Here is a 24,841-nt window from a genome sequence, read left to right as displayed (position 1 = left end):
ACTTAGCACGGGCTGGGCATGCTAGAGCTGAGTGCCTTGCATTCTAGAGTTCTTTTCTGCGCTGAAATCCTACAATTTTCTCTTAGATCAAGCGGATTAAAGACCAAGGAAGCTTTTGATCATAATTATGCTAAGAGTGATTAAAACCAAATTAAAGTAATAAAAACTTACTAAAATTCTAACAAATACTATATTAAAAACACTATAAAATTTATACTTATCAAAATTCCCCAAACTTAAACCATTGCTTGTCCTCAAGCAACAAAACCAAAAAGAAGAAGAAAAAAATAATTTGACGTCACTAGTTTAACATGGTTGGAGATGGTTTTAATAATCTTTCAAGATATCATGATTAGTAAACAAGTGAATAAACGCAGTCGTTCTCCATGCTATTCATACTTAAGCTTGACTTTTTATTTTTGAATAAAACACATTCATTGAGTAAAATACAAGTTTAAAGAGATTGTCAACACTAATATTTATTCAATTTATGATAAATAGGACATGAATTATCTAAAGAATCTTCAACCTTTCAAAATTAAGACAATTGATAGTGCAACAGTGGCATTCCCATATGCAAAATTAGTTATTCTTTCTCCATGATTTAAATGCATACGATTTAAAAGATCAAAAGGTCTTTCTTTTGGGTTGTAATGGGGCTTTCTTGGTGTAAACTTTGCTTAATCAAAGAAAGGGATAAAAGGTAGACAAAGAGTACGAAAGACTGTATAACATTCAAGATTCTATTTTAATTGCACTTTTCTAGTTCTAAGGAGTGTCTGTTTTGATACTTTCTTACTAGCTAGAGGCATCTTGGGCAAGGTCTTTTCTTCATGTTTTGGTACTTTTCTTCCTTGCCTTTTTTCTATTTTTCTTGAATGCTTTAGATTGCTTTTCATATGCCTCTTTCTTGATTCTTTCTTCTTTTCTTTATTTGCTAGTAGTAATTGATGACTTCTCCTTCTTTTGTTGCTATATTCTAAAAAAATAATCGAATCTTTTAATCATACAATCCTTTGTACTTAGGGTAGGAGATTTGAATTTGGCTTTAGTGGCTCGGTTTATTGAGGGTGAAGAAGAAAATTTTATAGTTTAAGGCTTCAAAGTTGGTTTCAAAGGTCATATATTTTTATTTAGGTGGTTTTTAGGCTACATATAAGGGTCAACAAAAATTGCCTAAATCATCTCTTTTAAAATGTAAACATTTAAGTTTTTCGCCTCGAAAGGAGTTCTAATTTTGTTCTAGGAATGCCGAGGTTTAAAAATACTTTAGAGTAAAACACACCTATATATCATAATTCTCATAAAAATTAGTGTTTAAAAATCTAGAAACAAATAGTTTAGATCAATGAACATGATTGAGTCAAAAAATTCAATTTCAAAACTTAAGTATGCTAGAATTTAGAATCAACTTATATTTAACACTCATTACTAGACATGAGAACGTTCAAGCTTACTTGTAATCATTCCAAACATGTTAAACAAAAACACAAATTTTTAGCCAAAATTCCCTTCCCCCAATTCAATCAATCACATTGTCCCCAATGTGCATAAATTCCCCAAACTTATTGCATTACTAGAAGCAAAGTAATAAGAGAGTGAAAGAAACCTTACCAACATTGTATTGAACAATACAATAAATCGAGTGTGGAATGTGTCTTAGCTAAAAGAAAACAACTACACAATAAGAACAAACACTACCAAGAGGTTATAAAGATTCAAATAACAAACAAACTTAAAATGAAAGTAACCAAGACAATGTAGCAGAACAAAAAAAAATCAACAAAATCAAAAACAAAGTGAAACAAAAGTGAGAAATCCGTCAATTCTCCGGCGGTGGGGGTGGCTGCAGAAGCTGGAGGATGGTCTGGAGTTGGCCTTGCATGGTGTCCATCCGAGAGTCAAGACTGCCGTTCATGATCTCAATGGACTGGAAGCGATCTGCAATCATTGTTTCCATCCCGTTAAGGCGCGTGTCAAAGAGGTCCATCCGAGACATCATTCTTGCAAGGACTTCATCATTTGTCATGTTGGATTGGCCTTGGAACGATGAACCAGCACCGGATATACCTGCACCAAAAGAAGAAGGAAAAGGAGGAGGATTATCCTCTTCCATATTAGCTCCACCGGCTGCCTCTGCTCCTGCATCATCAGGATTAGCCTCTGGGGCGCCCACTACTTGATATGTATCCCCGACTTTTTCAATCAGTTTCATGTGTATCATAACATCTAGGTCCAGTCTAGTATTACGCCCTCCTCCTACACAATCATAAATTGGCCTAGCCGGGTTCCAAACCTGTAAGTATCTAGCAATCCGGGTTACAACACATCCCACCATTATGGCCCCTTTGTCGGCTCCAGCCACCTTTCCAAATTTTTGGCAGAGCCAATAACCAACATTCAATAAAACTCCACTCTCAATAGCCCACAGAAAATATAATTCGTTCAAACTTAGCACCCCATCGCTTTCACTCCTTCCAAAAATTGAATTAGCTAAGAATTTGTGAATGTAGCGCAAAGAAGGTTTCTTTAATTTGGATGCTTTAGAATATCTAGGATTATAATTCACTTCTCCTGTCAAATCTTTCCAAGTATTTCGTGCACTAAAATCCTTAGATATTTGTATTTGGCTGTTGTCTGTAGGAAACCCGAAAATGTGGCTAATTTCATTCACAGTTAATTCAAAGTCTTGACTAAGAAGCCTAAAGTTAACCCTGCTTGGTGGTGAATTAGGCAATAATGGAATAAAGGCGTGATAGGAACTCAGAAATTCCAGAGTTAGAGGGGCATAAACTAAGTCCTTCATCTCAAGAAATTGTCCCCACCCTATTCGCCTAAGTGGCTCTAACACAATATCTCTAAGACCCACTTGTGCTAAAGCAGTCTCATCAATAAATCTATTCGGTAAAATGGGCCGAAGAGATAATTGTGTGTACCTTTTTTGTTGATCGGGTGAGGCGAACTTGAATGGAAGTGCAGGAGGTGAAGGAGGTTGAGGGGCCGTGGAGGATTGCGTAGCCGAACGCTTCCGAGCAGCAATGGAGGATGCGGGTCTGCTACGTTTGTATCTAGGAGGCATTGTTGGAGTTGATTATGTGAAAAATTTGGGTGGAGAGCGCTTGGTTTGAGAGAAAAGGGAGAAGAAAAGAGAAAATTTGAGAGAGAAGAGGTGATGGCTAGGGCGTGCGAGAGCCGTGCTGATTAAATAAGGGCGCCAATAAATGAGTTGATCTGATAGTGGCACGGCCGTGCTGATCAGCACGGCCTGGGCGTGCTTTCCTCTGACCTGCAAAACAACAAAAGTGGCGTACCTGGCATGGGCGTGCTAAAGAGCACGGCTCGGGTGTGCTTGCTTCTGGATCTCTAGTTGCGCTCCTCGCGCTCGCGAGTTGTAGTTTCGCGCTCGCGAGTTGAGCGGCCTAGATCTCTGCTTCGCGCTTTCACTTGTCGCGCTCGCGTAGTGTAGATTCGCTCTCGCAAGTTATGCTAACTAACTCTCTGTCTCTCGTTTGCGCCTTTCGCGCTCGCGCACTGTCGTTTCGCGATCGCGAATGTTGGTCGCGCTCGTGCATGTGAGGTTCGCGCTCTTCTCTGTCCTTCAGGTGTGATCATCCTTGAACAACGCACGGGCGTGCTGCGAGGCGCAACTGGGCGTGCTGGAACCTGACCCCATGGCACGGGCGTGCCATCTAGCACGGCTAGGGCGTGCTTGGTTCTGGATTTCCACTTTTTCCTACAAAACACTCTAACTAAAACAAAAGAACACTTATGGAGAAAATTTTGGGAATTTTGAGAAATAAAATAAAGAATAAAAATAAAAAAATGGTCAAAAATGTAACAAGAAAAAAAAAAAAAATAGATGGGTTGTCTCCCATGAGCACTTTTGTTTAACGTCGTTAAGTTCGACGCACTTATCTTAGTTTCGGCTAGGCAAGACCAATTGTAGACTTGATGGGTTCAAAGTTTTCACTATGATAGCTTCTCAAATGTTGAGCATTTACCTTGAAACTTTGATTTGACTTACCATCCACTATTTCAATCGCACCATGAGGAAAGATTTCCTTGATTGTGAATGGTCCAGACCACCTAGAGCGCAACTTACCAGGAAATAACCGAAGTCTAGAGTTATAGAGCAACACCTGCTGGCCCACCTTTAGATCCCTCTTGATAATGCGCTTATCGTGCCATTGTTTAGTGCGATCTTTGTAAATTTTGGCACTTTCATAAGCATGGAGGCGCATTTCATCCATCATATTTAGCTGCAGCAATCGTTTCTGGCCAACTTCCTTTGTATTGAAGTTAAGAAATTGAATGGCCCAAAACGCTTTATGTTCTAACTCTACAGGAAGATGACAAGCCTTACCATACACCATGCGATATGGAGACATACCTATAGGCGTTTTGAATGCAGTTCTGTAGGCCCATAGAGCATCGTCGAGCTTTTTGGACCAATCCTTTCGTGATTGTCCAACAGTGGTTTCGAGGATCTTTTTGATTTCTCTGTTAGTGACCTCTACTTGTCCACTTGTTTGAGGATGATATGGAGTACCTACACGATGAGTGACACCATATTTTGCAAGAAGGGAATCTAAATATCGATTACAAAAATGCTTACCTCCGTCCGTGATTATCGCTCTAGGAGTGCCATGCCTTGTAAAAATATTTTTCTTGATGAAGTGCATCACACTTTTGGCATCATTATTCGGAAGAGCAACAGCCTCTGCCCACTTTGACACATAATCCACTGCCACTAGAATGTATTGATTTGAATATGATGGTGGAAAGGGTCCCATAAAGTCCAGACCCCATACGTCGAAGATTTCTACTTCAAGGATGCTGTTCAGGGGCATTTCATGTCTCTTCGAAATGTTACCTAACCTTTGACAACGATCACAAAGACGAACATAATTATAAGCATCTTTAAAAAGATTAGGCCAATACAAACCACTTTCTAGTATACGCGCAGCTGTCTTGCTTGCTCCAAAGTGACCTCCACATTCCATTGAATGGCAGAATTTAAGGACACTTTCTATTTCAGTTTCCGGTATACATCTCCTGAAGAGCTGATCACTACAATACTTGAACAAAAATGGCTCCTCCCAATAGTAAAATTTGATATCATGAAAAAACTTTTTCCTTTGTTGGTAAGAAAATTGGGGAGGAGGAATTTTGCAAACAAGATAATTAACAATGTCAGCGTACCAGGGGGTTTGAGCATTTGCCACTAGAAGAAGTTGCTCATGAGGAAAGCTTTCATTGATTTGTAGCTCGCTTATGTCTTCTTCCCCCAATTCAAGTCTGGAAAGATGGTCAGCGACGAGGTTCTCGGTCCCCTTTTTGTCGCGAATCTCTAGGTCAAACTCTTGCAACAGAAGTACCCAACGAATGAGTCTCGGCTTTGCATCTTTCTTTTCCAGCAAGTATTTGATGGCGGAGTGATCTGTGTAGACTATTGTTTTAGCTCCAATTAGATATGCCCTGAATTTGTCAAAAGCAAAAACAATAGCTAGCAATTCTTTTTCCGTAGTTGCATAATTTAATTGCGCATCATTCAATGTGCGACTTGCATAATAAATAACATGCAACTTTTTGTCTTTTCTTTGTCCAAGAACAGCTCCAACAGCATAATCACTAGCATCACACATGAGTTCAAAGGGTAAAGTCCAATCTGGTGTCGTAATGATAGGAGCTGAGATTAACTCCTTCTTCAACCTGTTGAAAGCATCTAAACACTCTTTGTCAAAATCAAAAGGAACATCTTTAACTAGTAGATTGCAAAGAGGTTTAGTGATTTTTGAGAAATCCTTTATGAATCTCCTGTAAAACCCTGCATGCCCAAGAAAACTTCTTATGCCCTTCACTGTGTTAGGGGGAGGTAGTTTTTCAATTACCTCAATTTTTGCCTTGTCTACTTCAATCCCTTTTTGAGAGATTTTATGCCCTAAGACAATACCTTCACTAACCATGAAATGACATTTTTCCCAATTTAACACAAGGTTAGTATCTTCACATCGTTGCATCACTAAAGATAAATTATGAAGGCATGCATCGAAGGAAGAACCAAATACAGAAAAATCATCCATGAATATTTCAATAAATTTTTCCACCATATCAGAAAAGATGGACATCATGCACCTTTGAAAGGTTGCAGGGGCATTGCATAGCCCAAAAGGCATTCTCCTATAGGCAAAAGTGCCATAAGGACAAGTGAAAGTAGTTTTCTCTTGATCTTCAGGGGCTATGGGTATTTGGAAGTACCCTGAATAGCCATCTAAGAAACAATAAAAAGGATAACCTGCAAGTCTTTCAAGCATTTGATCAATAAAGGGAAGGGGAAAGTGATCTTTGCGTGTTGCTTTATTTAGTTTTCTATAATCTATGCACACACGCCAACCTGTGACTGTTCTTGTGGGGATTAATTCATTGTTTTCATTAGAGATAACAGTCATACCTCCCTTCTTTGGAACAACTTGGACAGGACTTACCCAGTTACTATCTGAAATCGGATAAATGATACCAGCATCTACGAGTTTGATGATTTCAGACTTGACTACCTCCTTCATGTTTGGGTTCAGTCGCCTTTGATGCTCGATTGAAGGTTTGTAGTCTTCTTCCATCAAGATTTTATGCATGCACACACTTGGGCTTATTCCTTGTAGATCCGAGATGGACCATCCTAATGCTTTCTTGTGCCTACGTAGAACCTGCAACAACCTTTCCTCTTGATCAAGCGTTAAGTGAGAAGAAATAATAACAGGAAAAGAGTGGTCCTCACCTAAGAATGCATGTTTTAAATGAGGTGGAAGTTGTTTCAGTTCATGCTTAGGTGATTCCTTTTCTTTTTCATTCAAGATGTTTGATTCATTAACATTATTTTCAACATGCAAAGTGGTCTCCACACATTCATCTACTACGTCAATTCTAAAACAGTCTCCATGATCCATAGGGAGTTTACAAGATTTAAGTACATCAAACACAATCTCTTCCTGTCCAACTCTTAGAGTCAACTTACCCTCATAAACATCAATTAATGCTCTTGCAGTTGCAAGAAAGGGTCTTCCAAGGATTAGAGATCCTTCCCTGTCTTCATCAATATCAAGAATGACAAAATCAACAGGAAAGATGAATGTACCTACCTTTACAAGCACGTCTTCTACAATCCCTCTAGGATATTTAATTGAACGATCTGCTAATTGCAAAGACATCCTTGTTGGTTTGAGCTCTCCCATACCTAGCATTTTAAAAACTTCATAGGACATAAGATTAATGCTAGCACCTAAATCTGCCAAAGCCTTTTCAAAGTCAAGATTACCAATGTTACAAGGGATAGAAAAACTTCCTGGATCTTTTAACTTTGGAGGCAGTTTGTTTTGAATAATTGCACTGCACTCCTCGGTTAACATTACCGTTCCTTGATCATCAATTTTCCGTTTCTTGCTCAAGATATCTTTTAGGAATTTAGCATAGCTAGGCATTTGAGCAAGAGCTTCAGCAAAAGGAATATTGATTTGAAGCTTCTTAAACACATCCAGAAACTTGAGGAAGCTCTTGTCATCTTGTGCTTTCTTTAATCTTTGTGGAAAGGGGACAGGGGGAACATAAGGTTTTACCTTTTCTTTTTTCCTCTAAGTCAATGATAGGCACCTTTGGCTGTTCTTTTTCTTCTTGTTCTTTCCTTGGTAGTTCATCTATCTGTTTCCCGCTCCTCAAGGTGATAGCTTGCACTTGTTCCTTTGGATTCTTTTCAGTATTGCTAGGTAACGTACCTTGAGGTCGAGATGCCATCATGTTTGCGAACTGCCCTAACTGAATCTCCAAATTCCTGATTGCAGCTTGCTGGATTTTATGGTTTTCCCTGGTTTCATTCATGAATTCCATGTGTGACTTGGAGAGAGCAGTGAGGAGGTCATCATGAGATTTCTTTTCCGGAGGATGGAAACCAGGTGGTGCATTCAAGGCATTGTTAGGATTACCATAAGATAGGTTAGGATGATTCCTTAACCTGTTATCATATGAGTTTGAAAAAGGGTAATTCTTTCTTCCTTGATTCATCACATAGTTCACTTGCTCCAAAGTTGGTGGATTTAAAGGGTCCATGATGCATTCTCTAATTCCATGCTGTCCATTGCACCTATCACAAACTTGCATAATCGAATTCACAGGATTAGTGGTTAACATGTCCAATTTCCTTACCATGTTATCTACTTTGGCATTGAGTGCTGTAATGGCGTCTATTTCATAGACTCCTGCGGTTCTTCTCCTTTCGGTATTGTTTTGGTAGTGGCTGTTGCTTGCCATCTCCTCTATCAACTCATATGCTTCATCAATACCTTTCTTTTCAAAGGATCCACCTGCAGCTGCATCTAAGGTAATTTTGATGTTAGGAGATAATGCATTATAGAAAGTTTGTACCTGTAACCACTTGGGCAAACTGTGATGTGGGCACTTTCTTAACAAGTCCTTGAATCTTTCCCAAGCTTCATACAAGCTCTCTTGATCATGATGAGCAAATGTCATTATCTCATTGCGCAGCTTGGTGGTTTTTGAGGATGGGAAGAATTTAGCTAGGAATTTTTGAGCTAATTCATCCCATGTGGTAAAGCTTCCAGCGGGACACGATTGTAACCATGATCTAGCTTTATCCTTAAGAGTGAATGGGAAAAGTCTTAATTTGATTGCATCTTCAGAAACACCGTTTTGTTTGAATGTGTCACAAATTTCCAAAAAATTGGTGATGTGAGCATTAGGATCTTCACTAGGCAACCCTCCATATTGGATCGAGGTAGAGAGCATTTGAATGATTGCGGGTTTAATCTCAAAGTTATTAGCTTCTACCCTAGGTCTAGTAATACTTGAGGTTGTCCCATTCAGATTAGGTGTTGTATAGTCCCTTAAGGTACGGACCGGATGTTGAAGTGGTGGTCCAACTATGTTCTCGTTTTCGATATCGTCAGCCATGTCTGCCTGTTGTTCGATTTTTACTTCTTGTGTTTTTCTTGCAGCGTTGAGCCTTCGACGAGTTCGTTCAATTTCCGGATCAAAGATTAGAGGTTCAGTCCTCCTTGATCTTCTTTGCATAAAATACCTGGAACAGTTCTTAAAAGAAAATTAAATAAAAGAGTGTCTAAATTAACAATAGGGTAATTCGTATTGATATTGATACGCCAATCCCCGGCAACGGCGCCAAAAACTTGACAACGATTTTCGCAAGTGTACGAAATCGCAACAAGTAATATAGAGTGAGAAAGTATCGTATCCACAGGGATTGGTTATCAATTACCAAAATTATTTTAACCTATTATTATTTAGACGATGATAAAAGGAAATTGCTGTAAAGTAAAAAGAATTTAAAACAGAAACAGAAGAAATCAAACACAATATTCAGGTAAAAAGAAATCAAATAAGTAAACTACTAGGGAATTTGATTTCACTTAATTCTATCCAGCTTATTCTATTAGTTCATTAATCAATTTTAATTGTTCAAGTAGGAGAAACAACCCTAAGGTCACTAACAAGCTCTCTCGATGTATTGTTAGCTATTCTAATCCAATTTAATTACCTACCTTAATAGTGAAATTAAACATGAATCAGATCATTAGTTTTTATGGCTGCTTTGTGAATTCAACGCTTAATACTTTATTAACTTATGAAGACCCCCCTTGAGTCAAACCATATAGTTTTCACATCAAGTTATTATTCTCAAGTAAATTATTACCTTTTTCATATCAATAACCCTTCTCTCGAATGTAATTATTGAAATAAATCAATCCAGGGGAAAATTTCTGCCTGGAAGCCTTAAACACAATAATAATTTATAACAAGAACAAAGAAAAATAAATCTAATATTATAAGCTGGAATCGAGTTAAATTACATCAAATCCCTAGTATAAGAGTTTAGCTAGACATAGTAATTAAATTAAATTCAATCATACTTGAATCATTCATCATATTTAAAGACAATAATAAAGAAAGAAACAAGATGAAGAGTTTAGAATAAAAACTGTATCACAGCTATGTTGATGACTTCCTTGAATCTTAGCACAATTAATTGAAGCTTGAAATCCTTGAGGAGAAGAGAATTATGTATATAATTCTACAGAAAGACCAGCTTCCCAACCAGATGCAACGACCCCTTCTTTATATAGAGCTCTTGGAGGTAAGTCTGAATCCTTTTAGGAAATAGAATCCTTATTTGGTGCAAAATCTTGTATAGGAGATCATGACTGTTTAGGTTCTTGATTTCTTCTTGATTAGGACTCTTTTTTTTCTCCTAGAATAGGTCCAGGTCTTGTTTAGTGTGTTTAGGAAACTCCCTGAAGTTGGTCTATGTGAGAAGAGTTTGATTTGCGATTGAATTCACGCTGGTTCCGCCTGATGATAGCACGGGCGTGCTATCTGGCACGGTCTGGGCGTGCTTTAGTCTGGAAGTCTGGATAGTGAGGCCCAGGGCGTGCTACATAGCACAGGCGGGGCGTGCTCTTCTCTGCCTCTTGAGTTGCGCTTCTTGCGCTCGCGCATTTGCAAGTCGCGCTCGCGACTTCTGCTGGGAAACGTTCTGCTTCTCAAAGGTGCTGTCTCGCGCCCGCGCATACCAATATCGCGCTTGCGACTTCAGCTCGCGCCCGCATATATGAATGTCGTGCTCGCGTATTCTGGTCCAATTGCTTCTGAAACTCAGATCTGCTTGTCGCGCCCGCGCATTTGAAAGTCGCACTCGCGACTTCAGCTCACATCCGTGCTTATGGAAGGTGCGCTCGCGAGCTTTCTTGCAAATCTTCTGACTCTCTTTTCTGATTGTCGCGCTCGCGTCTTTGAAAGTCGCGCTCGCGACTTGGCCATTTTTTTTCGCAGTTGAGACTTGCTTCATAACGCGACTTGGGCGTGTCACTTGCACGGGCTGGGCGTGCTAGAGCTGAGTGCCTTGCATTCTAGAGTTCTTTTCTGCGCTGAAATCCTACAATTTTCTCTTAGATCAAGCGGATTAAAGACCAAGGAAGCTTTTGATCATAATTATGCTAAGAGTGATTAAAACCAAATTAAAGTAATAAAAACTTACTAAAATTCTAACAAATACTATATTAAAAACACTATAAAATTTATACTTATCAATAGACTTTCAAACGACCGAACATACCCAATCTTGACCTCGTGCCTGACCAAAGGGGCATTGGGGTCACACCCTATGATAGCACAGAATTCCTCAAAAAGAGGACACATCTCCTCCATCATGGCTCCAAACCGGAACACATGGGCCTCAGGGTCCCAAAGTCTGATGCAGGCCCATAAAAAGTTCCAATCGATTACTACCCCCCTAAGGGTAACGATAGGAGAGAGACCGTACCTCCCCAAGTTGATCTTTTCGACTTTGGAGAGACTCCTAATCCAGCTGTGCATGCTGTGAGTAAAAAAGGGATTCATTCTTTGAAATTAAGAAGAAAAGAGAAAAGAAAGGATGAGTGAAGAACCAAACAAAAAAACTAGTTTTTATCGAAAAACACGCCGAACGATGGCGGCAGCAGCCGCCGAAGTGCCCCTAAATGATGGCGGCAGCAACCGCCAAACAACAGCGGCAGCGACCGCCTACAGTGGGGGCCACACAAAAAAAAAAAGAGAGAGAGAAGGTAAATAAATAAACAAAAAAAAAAAAAAAGTACGGTGAAACCCCATTTTCATTTTAAGCATGCATACATATTTTCAGTACTAATTGATTACAGGTACGAATGACATTCAGTACAGAAATACAGTCAGAATTCGGCACAGAAGTACAGTAAAAGTTCAGTACAAAGGAAAATAAAAATCCAGCAACCATGGCTTCAGCGACGGGGCCTCCTCCCCCTTCGATCATCAAAGGCCATCTGAGTCCAGGCCGTAGTTAGTTCCTGCTGCATCCCAAGAATCAGCTCCATCATCTGATTGACCATCCCGACAGGAACCTGAAAATCATACAAAGGAAGATACGAGTCAATATCAAATCTCTTATAAATCATTTTTGTGAGAGATATATCAGGTTTTACCTCGGTGATGTCCTCGGAAGGAAGAGTCGAATGATCCACAATCTCCAGGCCAACCTCTCGAAAAGACGGAGGGCTGTCAGGAACATAGTAAGGAATACTGTATGGCAGACGTAGATTGACCAGGTCTGAATGAAGTGGCCCGGTAGCCTCCAAAATAGCCCGGGGAGCCCTAGAAGGACCGGTCGATCGGCTAGGACCGGCCGATCAGCTAGGCCCGGCCTGCGATGGACCCTCAACCGGGGTGGAAAAAGTGGGATCAATCGTGGGCCTCCTCCTTAGAGTCCTAGTCGAGGGGCCCGAAGCCCGAGAAGAACGAGTGCCAAGTGGCTGAGAAGGCGCCAATCTCTGGAAACTATCAAGCCGGGATCCGATGGGTTGCATCAGGAAAATTCTACAGAACTCATCATAATCTCCCTCCAGGATGAACTCCACATGCGGAATACCCTCAGTATGAGCGTCGGTCAACGTCATATGTTTGCCCGCTCGCATGTCTTCAGGAGGGGAATAAGGAATAGAGCGGCAACCTCTTATTTGAATGTTTACTCTCTCACCTAAGTAATATCGCCTCAGGACGGGGTGCGACAAGACCACCCTCCGCCGAGACAAGGCATCCGACCGCTGGAATTGGGGATTAGCTTGAATCCAGCTCAGTAGGCGGGAAATCATTGCCCCTATCTCCACCTATGAAAAATGCAATTATGTTAATAAATCCTTTTTGTCCAACATATTTGAGAATCACTAAGCACATACCTGCTCCAATTTACAAGTATCAACAAAGGCTCTCAAATCCTTTAGCGATTTCTTGTGTTGAACAGTATGAAGATTTGATCGGTACCATCTCCAAGCCAAAGGTACCAGCCCCAATCCGAGATCAGCATGAACCTGCTCTGGGCGAGTGAAAGGAAAATACTCATATGCCCAAGACTGCAAAAAAAAAAAAAAAAAAAAAAAAAAAAAACAACAAAGAAGAAAGTTAATAAAAAAAAAAGAAGAAGGGAGAACGACCTTTACATTACCTCCCAGAAGTAGTAAGTCCCACTGAGTTTACAATGGCCCCGACTCAGATCACACATGTCATCATACGTGCGGCTCAGAATAGCACCGGCCCAGTCGTACTCCTTGAGATGAGCGAGATTTTCTAAACTCTTCAAGATAGAAGGGTTAAAACTCTCCTTCCTGTTGGACCAGAAGGTCGAAGCAAACAACAGCAACAAGGTGAACCTAGCTGCCTGAGTAGCCGTCAGCTCTCCCCGCCTGTATTTAGCATAAGTGTTGGGGGCCTGAAGGTATAGCCAGCGTCTAGAGACGCTCAAAGGCGGAGTAGCGGAGTTTGGCCCGACGATCCGAGGCAAGTCTATCCCGATCAGCTCCACCATCTGGTCAGGGGAAATCTCTGTCCTCCAGTCGTCATATAATTTGATCGGTCGAGTGCCAAACGGGATTCCGGAAATCACTGAAAAATCTACAGGGGTCATTGTCAACTTGCCCCAAGAAAAATGGAAAGTATTGGTGGTGTCCCACCATCTCTCGGCCAAAGCACACAGTAACTCCTTGTGACTGGTCCGGCCCATGTCCTGGTGCCTCAGGTAACCTAAATGGGACGGACTGATAATCGCCCCAATCGGATGTTCAGGATCAAATATCTCGAGCGGGATTTCAGACATGGAGGTCTCACCCACATTCACTTTGATATAAGGGTCCTGAAACGGTAAAGCAATCTAAGAGTTATTCCTCGGTTCCTTACTAAGGATAATATCTTAGTTTCACCCTAGCATGCATACTAATAAAAGCAGTATGCCAAAAAATTATCACAGTCCGGCCACGGATGCCCACAAAAATCACAATTCGGCCACAGAGGCCCACAATTCACAATTCGGCCACAGAGGCCCAACAATTCACATTCACGCCATAGAGGCCCGAAAGTTCACAATCCGGCCATGGAGGCCCAAAAATTCACAATCAGGCTAAGGAGGTCCGCAAATTGATAACCCGGCCACGAAGGCCCGAATATCCCTAGTACAATCCAAGGCTCAAAAAAAAAAAAAAAATTGCAAACAAAGGGGAGCAAAAAGGGGCTTACCTGGGCGAAGATGCCAGTTACAGAGGCATGAGTATCAGAATCCACCGTGAGATTGACTTCTTCAAGAGAAATGCCTAGAGAACCCAGAAAATCCTCACCGCTGAGATCCGAGGAAGCCATGCAGAGAAGAAGCTTCAAGCCTTGAAGGTTGAGAGAATTTGAAGAAAGCTTTGTAACTTGAAAAGCTTTGAATGATTGAAAATGAAAAATTCAAGCTATTTATAAGCAAATGGCTAAAGCGCGGGTCTTCTAGACGCGTCCGATTTTCGCCTTCAAAATTTGTGTTTCAGCCAGCCACGGGCTCTCATAAATCATTTTTATGATAGCCAGTGGGGGGCAACTGTGAATACTCAAATTTTGAGGCTCAAAAGCCAGTTTTCTCGGACTGTAAACAGTCTGGCCTGCTACAGTGCCTTGCCAGTTAGTTTGACTTTGCTACAGTAACTTTGACTTACATGGCTCAAAGAACCAGTTTTGCCGGACTGCAAACAGTCTGGCTGGACCGGAGGCCATTTTGGAAACTCACCGAAAGTATGCCAATATGGTACTTAAAACGTCCGGAATGTCGTAACGATCACGGAACAGGTCCCGGAATATTTTTCGGAGACCCGGAACTCCCGAAAACTCCTCCAGAGTGAAAAAGCCCAAGTAACCGTGGCCGAGCACGGTGGCTCCGGCCACCGTGGCACCTGCCACCGGCACCGGCGGCACATGCCGCCGGACCGCCGGCGGCACCTGCCGCGGGACCGCCGGCGGCAGGGGCGGCACCTGCCGCCGGCGACCCATTTTTTGCCTATAAAAGGCCACTTACCTCTTCAATTTTGACACCCCTGTCTGTGTTGACGGACGATCTTCCTCCCTCCCACGCTCCTTGCGATTTCTTTACCGCTTTTTGCATTTAATTTAATTTTTATTGCATTTTTATTGTGATACTTGGACACTAAAATTAAACAAAATAAAATTAATTAATATTTCCTAAACGAGGAGCTTAATCTGGAGCTAAGAAGCGGCCGTCGATTAAATCAGGTACACAAATGAAACTCTGCTCATTTAATTTTAGCACTTCATGCATATTTCTCTTCTACTCTTAATAATTCTACAACTGCATAAATGCATTCACGTCATCATTTAGACAAATAAACTGTCTTAATTAAACACGATTAAGCTTAAATGTCCGGTTAATTAATAACCGTGGTATTAAAGCTTAAATCCAACAATATTGGCTAAAATGCCTAGTTAATCAATAACTACGGTGTAATCGCCTTTATTTCGAACACTTCGCCTAAAGGTCCGATTAATCGATAATTGTGGCTAACGGCCTCATTCAATCACATTTTTTGGCAACAAATTGCCTATGTTTAATCAATTAATTTCGGCAACTAATTACCTACAATCTAAATCATTTTTCTCAACAAACAAATTGCCTAATTTTGGCCAAAGGCCTTAAAATCAATCATTTTTGGCGACAATCGCCCAATCACATCATTTTGGCAAATTAATTGTCTAAATCAAAACATTTTGGCCAAAGGCCTTAAAATCAATCTCTTTGGCGACAATTGCCTAAATCAATCAATCTTTTGGCCAAAGGCCTTAAATCAATCATCTTGGCGATAATCGCCCAATTACATCATTTTGGCAAACTAATTGCCTAAATCAACATATTTTGGCTAAAAGCCTTAAAATCGATCATCTTGGCGACAATCGCCCAATCACATCATTTTGGCAAACAGATTGCCTAAATCAACACATTTTGGCTAAAAGACTTAAAATCAATCATTTCGGCAATAATAAGCCCGAACATCAATTTTGGCAATAATAAGCCCAAATATCAATTTTGGCGACAAATCGCCCGACAACCTTTTTTGGCACAAATGCCTTAAAACCAACACATTTGGCAACGAACGCCTAATCGAATCAATCGATCCTTTGGCAAAATGCCTAAACAAAATGCACGAAGCATACACACACTCATGCATTAAGCATACTCTTTCAAAGCCCTTGAAACAAGGCCTATCGAACTACGTTGACTTTGATCTTCCATTCAAACGGAAGTACGTAGGCACGTTCGGGATTTCACCCCGGGCGGCAAGTCAAAATCACTCAAACATTTCATTAATCCATCATTCACCTTGCAAAGCATTCATTTATCGGTTAGTTTATCAGCATGACATAGTCTCAGGATCCACCTCGGGTTTGCAGACTGTGCCTTAAACATTGGGATAATTAATCTAGTAACTAGGTTAATTAAAATTGGAGTCACTCAGGGTTTTTTCCTAGTTTATCCTTAAATAATTAAACAAGGTGGCGACTCACACACATCATGTGCATTTCTTCCTTAGTCACATGCATCCATATGCCTATGACATTTGGGGGAGGGGTTCACAGATCTATCCCCATCTGTCTCAAGACGCGCGAAGCGCAGTACCAAGTACAATGTGTAAGGCCCAGAAGGTAAACCCGGGTGTGATGAAAGCTAACCTGGATAAAACGGTTGATGTTGTACCAAGAGATGAACCACAGTATCTCATTCGGACCCAACTCAATCAACCATGAAGTCCATGCATCAGTAGTGGGATGCGAAATTAAGATCCTCCGCATACGATACTGAGATGGGTTATAAGGAAGAGAAGTAGGAGCAGTAACCACTTGAAGGTGATCCTTCAACCAAACCTGAGTAATGGATCCTTTCTATTACAAGGGAATGATTTAAAAAGAAAGGAAAAAATGAGGAGAGATAATAAGGAGAAATACCTGGAGAATAATGGGAGAAACTGTCCAGTCATCAAACCCTAAAGCAGCCCTGTCAAGGCTCCTAATGGTTTCTGCCAGCACAATGCCGCCAATACAACCCATATCCTCCATCTGTAGAACCATGGGGCAAAGACGCAAATCCCCAAAGCCTGGGTCCCGGTTAAATAAGAAGCCAGCCAATAAACAGAAAACCAAGGCCCGCATCCTCAGCCTCATCCATTTTGGGTCATCTGGGCAAGCCTCTGAGAATTCGTCAATCAGAGGCAGCAGAATTGCTTTTTGGTCATCAACGATCATAACCTTAGCTTGGGGTCGGCTAAACTGAAACAGGGTCTCAAATGACCTAACATACCCAATTTTTACCTCATGCTTGACCAAAGGGGCATTGGGGTCACACCCTATAATGGCACAAAACTCCTCAAAGAGAGGGCACATTTCCTCCATCATCGCCCCAAACCGGAAAACATGGGCCTTAGGATCCCAAAGTCTAATACAGGCCCTTAAGAAAATCCAGTCAATTACTACACCCCTAAGGGTAATAACAGGAGAAAGACAGTACCTCCCCAAATTGATCTTTTCAACTTTGGAGAGACTCCTAGTCCAGCTGTGCATGCTATGGTTGTAAAAGGGATTCATGTCCTTTTATTTATTTTATTTATTATTTATTGTTTTTTTTTTTAAAAAAAAATAATAATGATAAAAAAAAAATAAAAAAAATATAAGGAGCAAAAAAGAGGGAAGAAACTGACTAGGGTCTTTGTTGGCTCGAAAAGAAGAGAGAATAAGAAAAAAAAAGAGACTGAAACAGTCTTTTATAAAGGAAGACGCGCCCGAGGGCGGCTGCACCCGCCCTCTGAGGCGGGCATACCCGCCTCGAGGGCGGGCGCGCCCGCCCAGAGCGGGGGGGCACGCGCGCCCAGCGAGGGCAGGCACGCAAAAAAAAAAAAAAAAAAAAAAAGATATTTTTTCTTTCCATAAAATGGGCCCAAAATGGAATTTTTTTTTCCTTCAAAATTAATAAGCATGCATACATGTAAGATTTTCAGTACTAACCAAATGCAGGTATAAAGTCACTACAGAAGTACAGCCGAAGTTCAATACAGAAATATAGTAAAAGTTCAGTACAAATTACAGCAAAGAAAACAAGCAAAATATCAGTGACGAGTCCTCCTCCTCCTCGGGTCATCACAGGCCCGCAAGGTCCAAGCTGAAGTTAATTCCTCCTGCATACCGAGAACTAGCTCCATCATTTGACTGACTAATCCAACGGGAACCTGGAAAGCCATACAAAAAAAATGTTTTTTTTTCAAGTCAGTATCAAATCTCTTATGAATCCTTTTTGTGAGAGATTTATCCGTTTTTACCTCAGTAATGTCCTCGGGGGGAAGAGCCAGGGGATTCACATTCCCAAGAGAGACCTCCCGGAGAGACGAAGTACCATCAGGAGTGTAATAGGGAATGTTGTATGGAAGGTGCAAATTGGCTAAGCCCGGATGTATTGGCCTGGTAGCCTCTAGAATAGCCCGGGGAATCCTGAAAGCACCAGCTGAATGGCTAGGGCCAGCCCGAGACGGACCCTCCACCGGAGTGGAAGAAGAGGGACGAGTCATAGGCCTCCTCCTTGGAGTCCTGGCCGAGGAGCCTGAAGCCCGAGAAGAACGGGTGCCAAGCGGCTGGGAAGGGGTCGACCTTGGAAGATTGTCAAGCCGGGATCCAATAGGCCGCATCAGAAACATCTGGCAAAATTCATCATAATCCCCACTCCGGATAAATTCCATATGCGGAATACCCTCAGTATGGGTGTCGGTAAGAATCATCTGTTTGCCCGCTCGCATGTCCTCAGGGGGAGGATGAGGAACGGAGCGGCAGCCCCTAATCTGGAAGTCCACTCTCTCACCCAGATAATAGCGTCTCAAGACAGGATGTGACAAGACAATCCGCCGCCGGGACAAGGCCTCTGATCGCCGGAAATGGGGATCAGCCTCAATCAAACTTTGGAGTCGGGCATTCATCGCCCCCACCTCAACCTATGTAAAGAGAAACAAATGTGTTAATAAATCTTTTTTATTTCCGCATATTCAAGGAAAATTAAAAGGCACTCACCTGCTCCATGGTACAAGTGTCAAAGAAGGCCCGCAGATCCCCTAAAGATTTCTTGCGTAGAACAGACCGATGATTTGCTCGGTACCACCTCCAAGCCAAAGGTACCAACCCTAATCCAAGACCAGTATGAATCAACTCTAGGCGGGTGTAGGGAAAATACTCAAAAGCCCAAGTCTGCAAAACGAAGGAAAGAATCAGCGGAAAAAAAAAAAAAAGAAAAAAAAAAAGAGAGACAACACAGGATGAGGATATGTTCTTTACGTTACCTCCCAGAAATAGTAGGTCCCGCTGAGCTTACAGTGGCCTCGACTCAGATCGCACATATCATCATACATGCGGCTCAGAATAGCGCCGGCCGAGTCGTACTCAGTAAGATGAGCCAAGTCTTCCAAACTCTTCAGAATAGAAGGATTAAACTTCTCTTTCCTGTTAGACCAGAAGGTCGAAGCAAATAGCAGCAACATAGTGAATCTAGCTACCTGAGTAGCTGTTAGCTCTCCCTGCCTGTGTCTAGCGTAAATGTCGGGGGCCTGGAGGGATAGCCAGTGTCTCGAAATACTCAGAACAGGGGCAGAAGAGCTAGGTCTGACAATTCGTGGCAGGTCAATCCCTATCAGCTCCATCATCCGATCAGGGGTGACCTCAGTCCTCCAGTCGTCATACAGCTCGATCGGCCGAGTGCCAAAAGGAATCCCGGAGATCACCGAAAAATCAGTCGGGGTCATCGTCATCTCACCCCAAGGGAAATGAAAAGTGTTGGTGGTGTCCCACCATCTCTCAGCCAATGCACCCAGTAGGCTCTTGTAATTCTGCCTACCCAGCTCAAGATGTCTTAAAAAGTCCAGATGAGAGGGACTGATGATGGCTCTGACCGGGTTGTTGGGGTCAAGAATATCAATTGGGATCTCAGCAATAGAGGCCTCACCTACATCCAGCCTAAAGTACGAATCCTAAAGAAGGTAAAGTGGCTTAAGATTATTCTTTAGTTCCTTACTAAGGATGGTGTCTTAATTCTCTCCTAGCATGCATACTAATAAGACGGTAAGTGCAGGAAATAAAATTTGTCTTCACAGTCAGGCCATAGAGGCCCAAAACTTTTCACCATTTTGGCCTAAGGCCCGAATAATAAATAAATGAAAGTGACAGGGGACTGACCTGGGCGTAGACACCGGTGACAGAAGCATGAGTGTCGACATCTGTTATCACACGAATTTCGTCAAGAGAAATGCCCAGGGACTCTAGAAAATCCTCATCGCTACTATAACTCGAAGAAGCCATGGATGAAGGGAGAATGAGAGAATTTGAGTGAGAGCTTTCAAGTAAAAAGATAAAAATGAATGAGAAATGAATTTTGAGCTATTTATAAGGAAAAAGGGCCAAAAGGCGGGTCTTCTGGACGCGTCTGTTTTTCGTCTCCAAAATTTGTGTTTCAGACAACCACCGACTCCCATAAATCATCTTTATGGTCGCCGGTGGGGGGTAACTGTGAATACTCAAATTTTTTAGGCTCAAAAAGCCTATTTTCCCGGACTGCAAACAGCCCGGCCGGACCAAAGACCATTTTGGAAATTCACCGAAAGTATGCCAACATGGTACTTGAAATGTCCGAAAAATTATAAAGATCACGGAACTGGTCCCGGAATATTTTTTGGAAGTCTAGAACTCTCGAAAAAGCCTCCGGAACGGAAAAAAAAGGAAGAAAGAAAAGGGTGCATACGGGCACACCCGCCCTCAAGGGGTGGGCCTGACCGCCCAGCCAGGCAGGCACGCCCGCCCGGTTAGGGCGGACACGCCCGCCCAGGCCAGGCGGGCACGACCGCCCAGTCAGGGCGAACACGCCCGCCTAGTCAGGGCGGACACGCCCGCCCAAGTAGGGCGGGCACGCCCGCCCAGATAGGGTAGGCCCGCCTTCCAAGGCGGGCAGGACCGCCCTCGGGTCTCCGTTTCCTATAAAATGGGGCCTCGGGCCTCCGTTTTTAGACACTCAATCTGTGTTGACGGACGCTCCTTCTCCCCTACATTCTTTGCGATTCTTTATTGCTTTCTTGCATTTTAATTTAGCTTTATCGCTTTCTTGCTCTGTTAAGTGGTCACTAAAATTAAATTAATTAATATTCCCTTAACAAGGAGCTTAACCTGGAGTTAAGAAGTGGCCGTCGATTAAATCAGGTACGCAAATTAAATTCTGCCTATTTAATTTTAGCACTTCATGCATGCTTCTTTTCTACTCCTCCTAATTCTACAATTGCATAAAAGCATTCACGTCAATCATTAGGCAAATAAACTGCCTCAATTAAACAAATTTAGGCTAAACGCCCGGTTAATCAATAATCGTGGTGATAAGCTTAAATCCGACAATATTGGCTAAAAAGCCTAGTTAACTAATAACTATGGTGAAATTGCCTTTATTTCGAACAAATTCGGCTTAAGTCCAATTAATCAATAATTGTGGCCAAATAGCCTTCATTACACACTTTTTTTCTTAGCAATCAATTGCCTACATTACAATTCAGTTAATCAATTTTTTGGCAAACCAATTGCCAATAAATTAGATTAACCACTTTTTAGCGACAAATCACTTAAATCAAAAGCTTTGGCAAAATGCCTTAAAATTAATCAATCTTTTGGCTAAAAGCCTTAAAATCAATCATTTTGGCGACAATCGCCTAAAATCAATCATTTTGGCAATCAAATTGCCTAAATCACTCTTTTTGGCTAAAAGCCTTAAAATTAATCACTTTGGCGACAAATCGCCTAACCAATTTTTGGCAATAAATTGCCTAAATCACATCAATTTTAGGCAACAATTGCCTAAATCAATCTTTTTGGCTAAAAGCCATTAAAATCAACATTTTTGGCATCAAATGCCTAAAAATCAATTTTCAGGCAGAATGCCTAAACAAAATGCACAAAGCATACACACACTCATGCATTAAGCATACCCATTCAAAGCCCTTCAAAGAAGGCCTATCGAACTACGTTGACTTTGATATTCCATTCAAACGGAAGTACGTAGGCACGTTAGGGATTTAACCCCGAGCGGCAAGTCGAAATCACATGAACATTTTCATTGGTCCAATTACCTTGCAAAACATTCATTCATTAGGTTAGTTCATCAACATGACATAGTCTCGGGATCCACCTCGGGTTCGCAAACCATGCTTTTAACATTGGGATAATTAATCTAGTAATTAGGTTAATTAAAATCGGAGTCACTTAGGGTTTTTTTCCTAGTTTACCCTAAAATAATTAAACAAGGTGGTGACTCATACATTCACGTGCATTTCTACCCTTAGTCACATGCATTCATATGCCATTGATGTTTTGGGGAGGGGTTCACATTTACCGGTCTGTGAATAGTACCACCGGTCCGGAAGTTGGTATTATTTTTGGTCCGAAAAAATTACTATTTATGTTTTATATTTTATTTAACATTTTTGGAGCATGTATGCATGGTTTTTATGGGTAGAAAGTAAATAAGGAATATTTTTGGAGAATTTAGATAATTAGTGAATAGTGAATTATGGTGTTATATTAAGTAAGGAAATTTGAGAAATTATTTTTATGGAGGAAATTTGAGTAATTATTTTTATGGAATAAATTAGAGAGTTTTGTGGAGATAAATAATATTTTGAAGGAATTTAATTGGAGAATATTTGGAGAAAAGACCAAAACACCCTCCAATTTGGAGAAAAGACCAAAATACCCCTTAGTTGCTTTATTAAAAGCAACTATCAATTATTGAGCAACACTTTGTCCTTCTCCTTTTCCTACACATTTCCTTCTTCTTCTTCTTCTTCTTCCTTTTCTTCAATTCTTACTTAGTAAACACTTAGTAAACACCCATCCAACTTGATTTAAGTCATAAATCTTAGAGAGTGAAGCTAGAGAATAAATCTTTGGTGACTAATTTCAAGGAATTTGATGATTTTCCTACTTGGGTCAAGTAAGTGATTTTATGATAAGTGAATTATTTTTGGGTTTAGAGTTGTCTTTTAGCATATACATGCTTAATCATGCTCCAATTACTTCTTTTATTTGTTTTCTTTGTTTGATTTTGAGTTTCTTACATGTAGAGGGTGGAGAGCCTTCTAACAAAGATAAGGGCAAGACCAAAGCTTGAGAAGCTTTGATTAAAGCTTGTTAAAGCTTGTTTTGAAGGTTAGTGTTCATAAACACACTTACCTTACTCAAATTTTGATTTTGTGCCTTTATGCTATTATGTGTATATTTTGAAATTTTGTATGAAATGATTGATTTGTTGAATTTTGGTTGCCATTACATGCTCTTGGATGATGTTTGATGAGTATTTATGTTGTGGTAGACATTTCTACCTTGCATCTTTGTGGTTCATGTTCCTTTCATGGTTAAAGTAAACTGAATTTGGGAAAAACGTGATTTTGAGTGAGATTTAGGACCATTTTTCGGTCCTTTATAATTTCCATTTGTGTTTGAGTCCTTCATAAAAGTTGTATTTCTATCTCTTAGCTTTCCAACCCATCCTCTTGTGTCCAATTTAGAGACATATAACTCAACTTATGGCTAAAACACCCAAACTGACTCTGTTTGTGTCGGGCCACATGCATCAGTGAATTGAGTGCCCATTTTGACCCCTATAATGACAAGATTAGGTTCTGAATTCTTCATAAAAGTTGTTTCCCTATGTCTTGAGACTTTTCTCGTTCTAGATTGGTTTCATTTGAGTGTTTGGTTTAGTAGGAATTCAATAAACAATGCACTTGGTTCTGCTGAATCAGGTCTGGTCTATCAGTCTGTGTGCCTAGCTTTGTTTTGTTATCTTCCATATTGATCTGGGCTGTGATCCCTTCATAACATTTGTAGAATTTTGTCTTAGCTTTCTAATGACTCTGATTTCATTTAATTTGGAGACCCATAACTCAATTTATGTTTTAAAAACACAGCAAAGGTCAATGTTAATTTTATGCTGGAATTTTTCTATGTTAAGTCATTTTGTTTAAGTATGAGAATTTTTATTAATTACTTAAGTTTAAATTAAGTTTTTATTATGAGAAGACTAAAGAAAATGAATTTTATGAGAAATGTTTTTGGGCTCTAATATACTTGGTGTGGATTTGATGCATGATTTGATTTTATTATGTATGATGAGCATGCTCGGCATTTGATGCCATTATGATAAGAAGCTATGATCATATGCTAGGCACGTGGGTGTCTTATGTTAGGGCGGACGCGCTCTATATGTTATGAAAAGGTTGGCGACCTAAGGCCATTATGAATAAGCTATGAAAACTTATCTGCTTCTTTTTCTCCTAAGTGTATGTGAGCCCTTATACAATATTTTTAAGGAAGTGAAATAAATGAGATCACATTATGTTAATAACTCTTAGTTTACCACAATGTATTTATGATATCAAATGAATTTTTAAAGCATGATGTGTTGGTGTACATATGTAATACATGTTCAAATTTAATGATTTTATGTATACAAATGATTTTTTTAAGTATGTTGGCATCACAACATTGGTTTGTTGTGTTTTATGAGCACCACTGAGTTTTATACTCAGCGCGTTGATTTTATCACGCGCAGGTTGGAGATTGTGCTTGCTGCTTAAAGACCGGAAGAGTAGCATCAGAACTGAAGAGATCTTTTGGTAGTTGATTAGTATTTTATGTAACTAAAAATTATGGCATGTATAACGATTACATTTTTGGAGACTGTATTATTTAATTTATAACTTAAGCATATTGTTGTAAATTATTTTGGTGTATATATTGGGAGATAAACTTGGACCTTATTTAATGGTTAGAATATTAGCCGTTGAATGTATTTAAGTGATGAATATTAAAATGTTATTGAGGAACTATGGAGTTATGAAATTATAGAAGTGCTATTGTGTTGTTATTGGAGTTTGAT

At 40.6% G+C, this 24,841-nt stretch overlaps 1 protein-coding gene and 1 non-coding gene across 2 annotated transcripts; one reads left to right on the top strand and one right to left on the bottom strand.

Annotated features, from left to right (window-relative positions):
* Positions 1-3,926: 3,926 nt before the first annotated feature.
* On the bottom strand, positions 3,927-20,226 carry LOC149492751 (uncharacterized). The gene is made up of 10 exons (XM_089715940.1): positions 20,104-20,226; positions 19,821-19,898; positions 18,949-19,122; positions 18,210-18,422; positions 18,077-18,119; positions 14,095-14,279; positions 12,765-12,938; positions 7,385-7,517; positions 5,027-6,607; positions 3,927-4,549 (listed from the first exon to the last, which is right to left on the bottom strand). The coding sequence occupies exons 1-10, from the start codon at positions 20,224-20,226 to the stop codon at positions 3,927-3,929; spliced, it is 3,327 nt and encodes a 1,108-aa protein (XP_089572066.1).
* Positions 8,429-8,535, top strand: LOC149492752 (small nucleolar RNA R71). Its single transcript, XR_016319034.1, has one exon. It is a non-coding gene; the product is annotated as a small nucleolar RNA R71 (small nucleolar RNA).
* Positions 20,227-24,841: the final 4,615 nt, after the last annotated feature.

The sequence above is a fragment of the Jatropha curcas genome, chromosome 11, assembly GCF_041381405.1.
Source record: "Jatropha curcas cultivar XTBG-Jc1 chromosome 11, XTBG_Jcur_1.0, whole genome shotgun sequence".
NCBI classification, from domain to species: Eukaryota; Viridiplantae; Streptophyta; class Magnoliopsida; order Malpighiales; family Euphorbiaceae; genus Jatropha; species Jatropha curcas.
This window is presented reverse-complemented; position numbering and strand designations above follow the sequence as displayed.

Coding starts and splice junctions, on each gene's coding strand:
- LOC149492751 (XM_089715940.1), bottom strand. CDS start 20,226: ATGGCTTCTTCGAGTTATAGTAGCGATGAGGATTTTCTAGAGTCCCTG. Junction 19,123..19,820: donor TTCTTGACCCCAACAACCCG/GTCAGAGCCATC, acceptor TTCGTTTTGCAG/ACTTGGGCTTTTGAGTATTT. Junction 18,120..18,209: donor CCCCCGAGGACATTACTGAG/GTAAAAACGGAT, acceptor ATGGCTTTCCAG/GTTCCCGTTGGATTAGTCAG.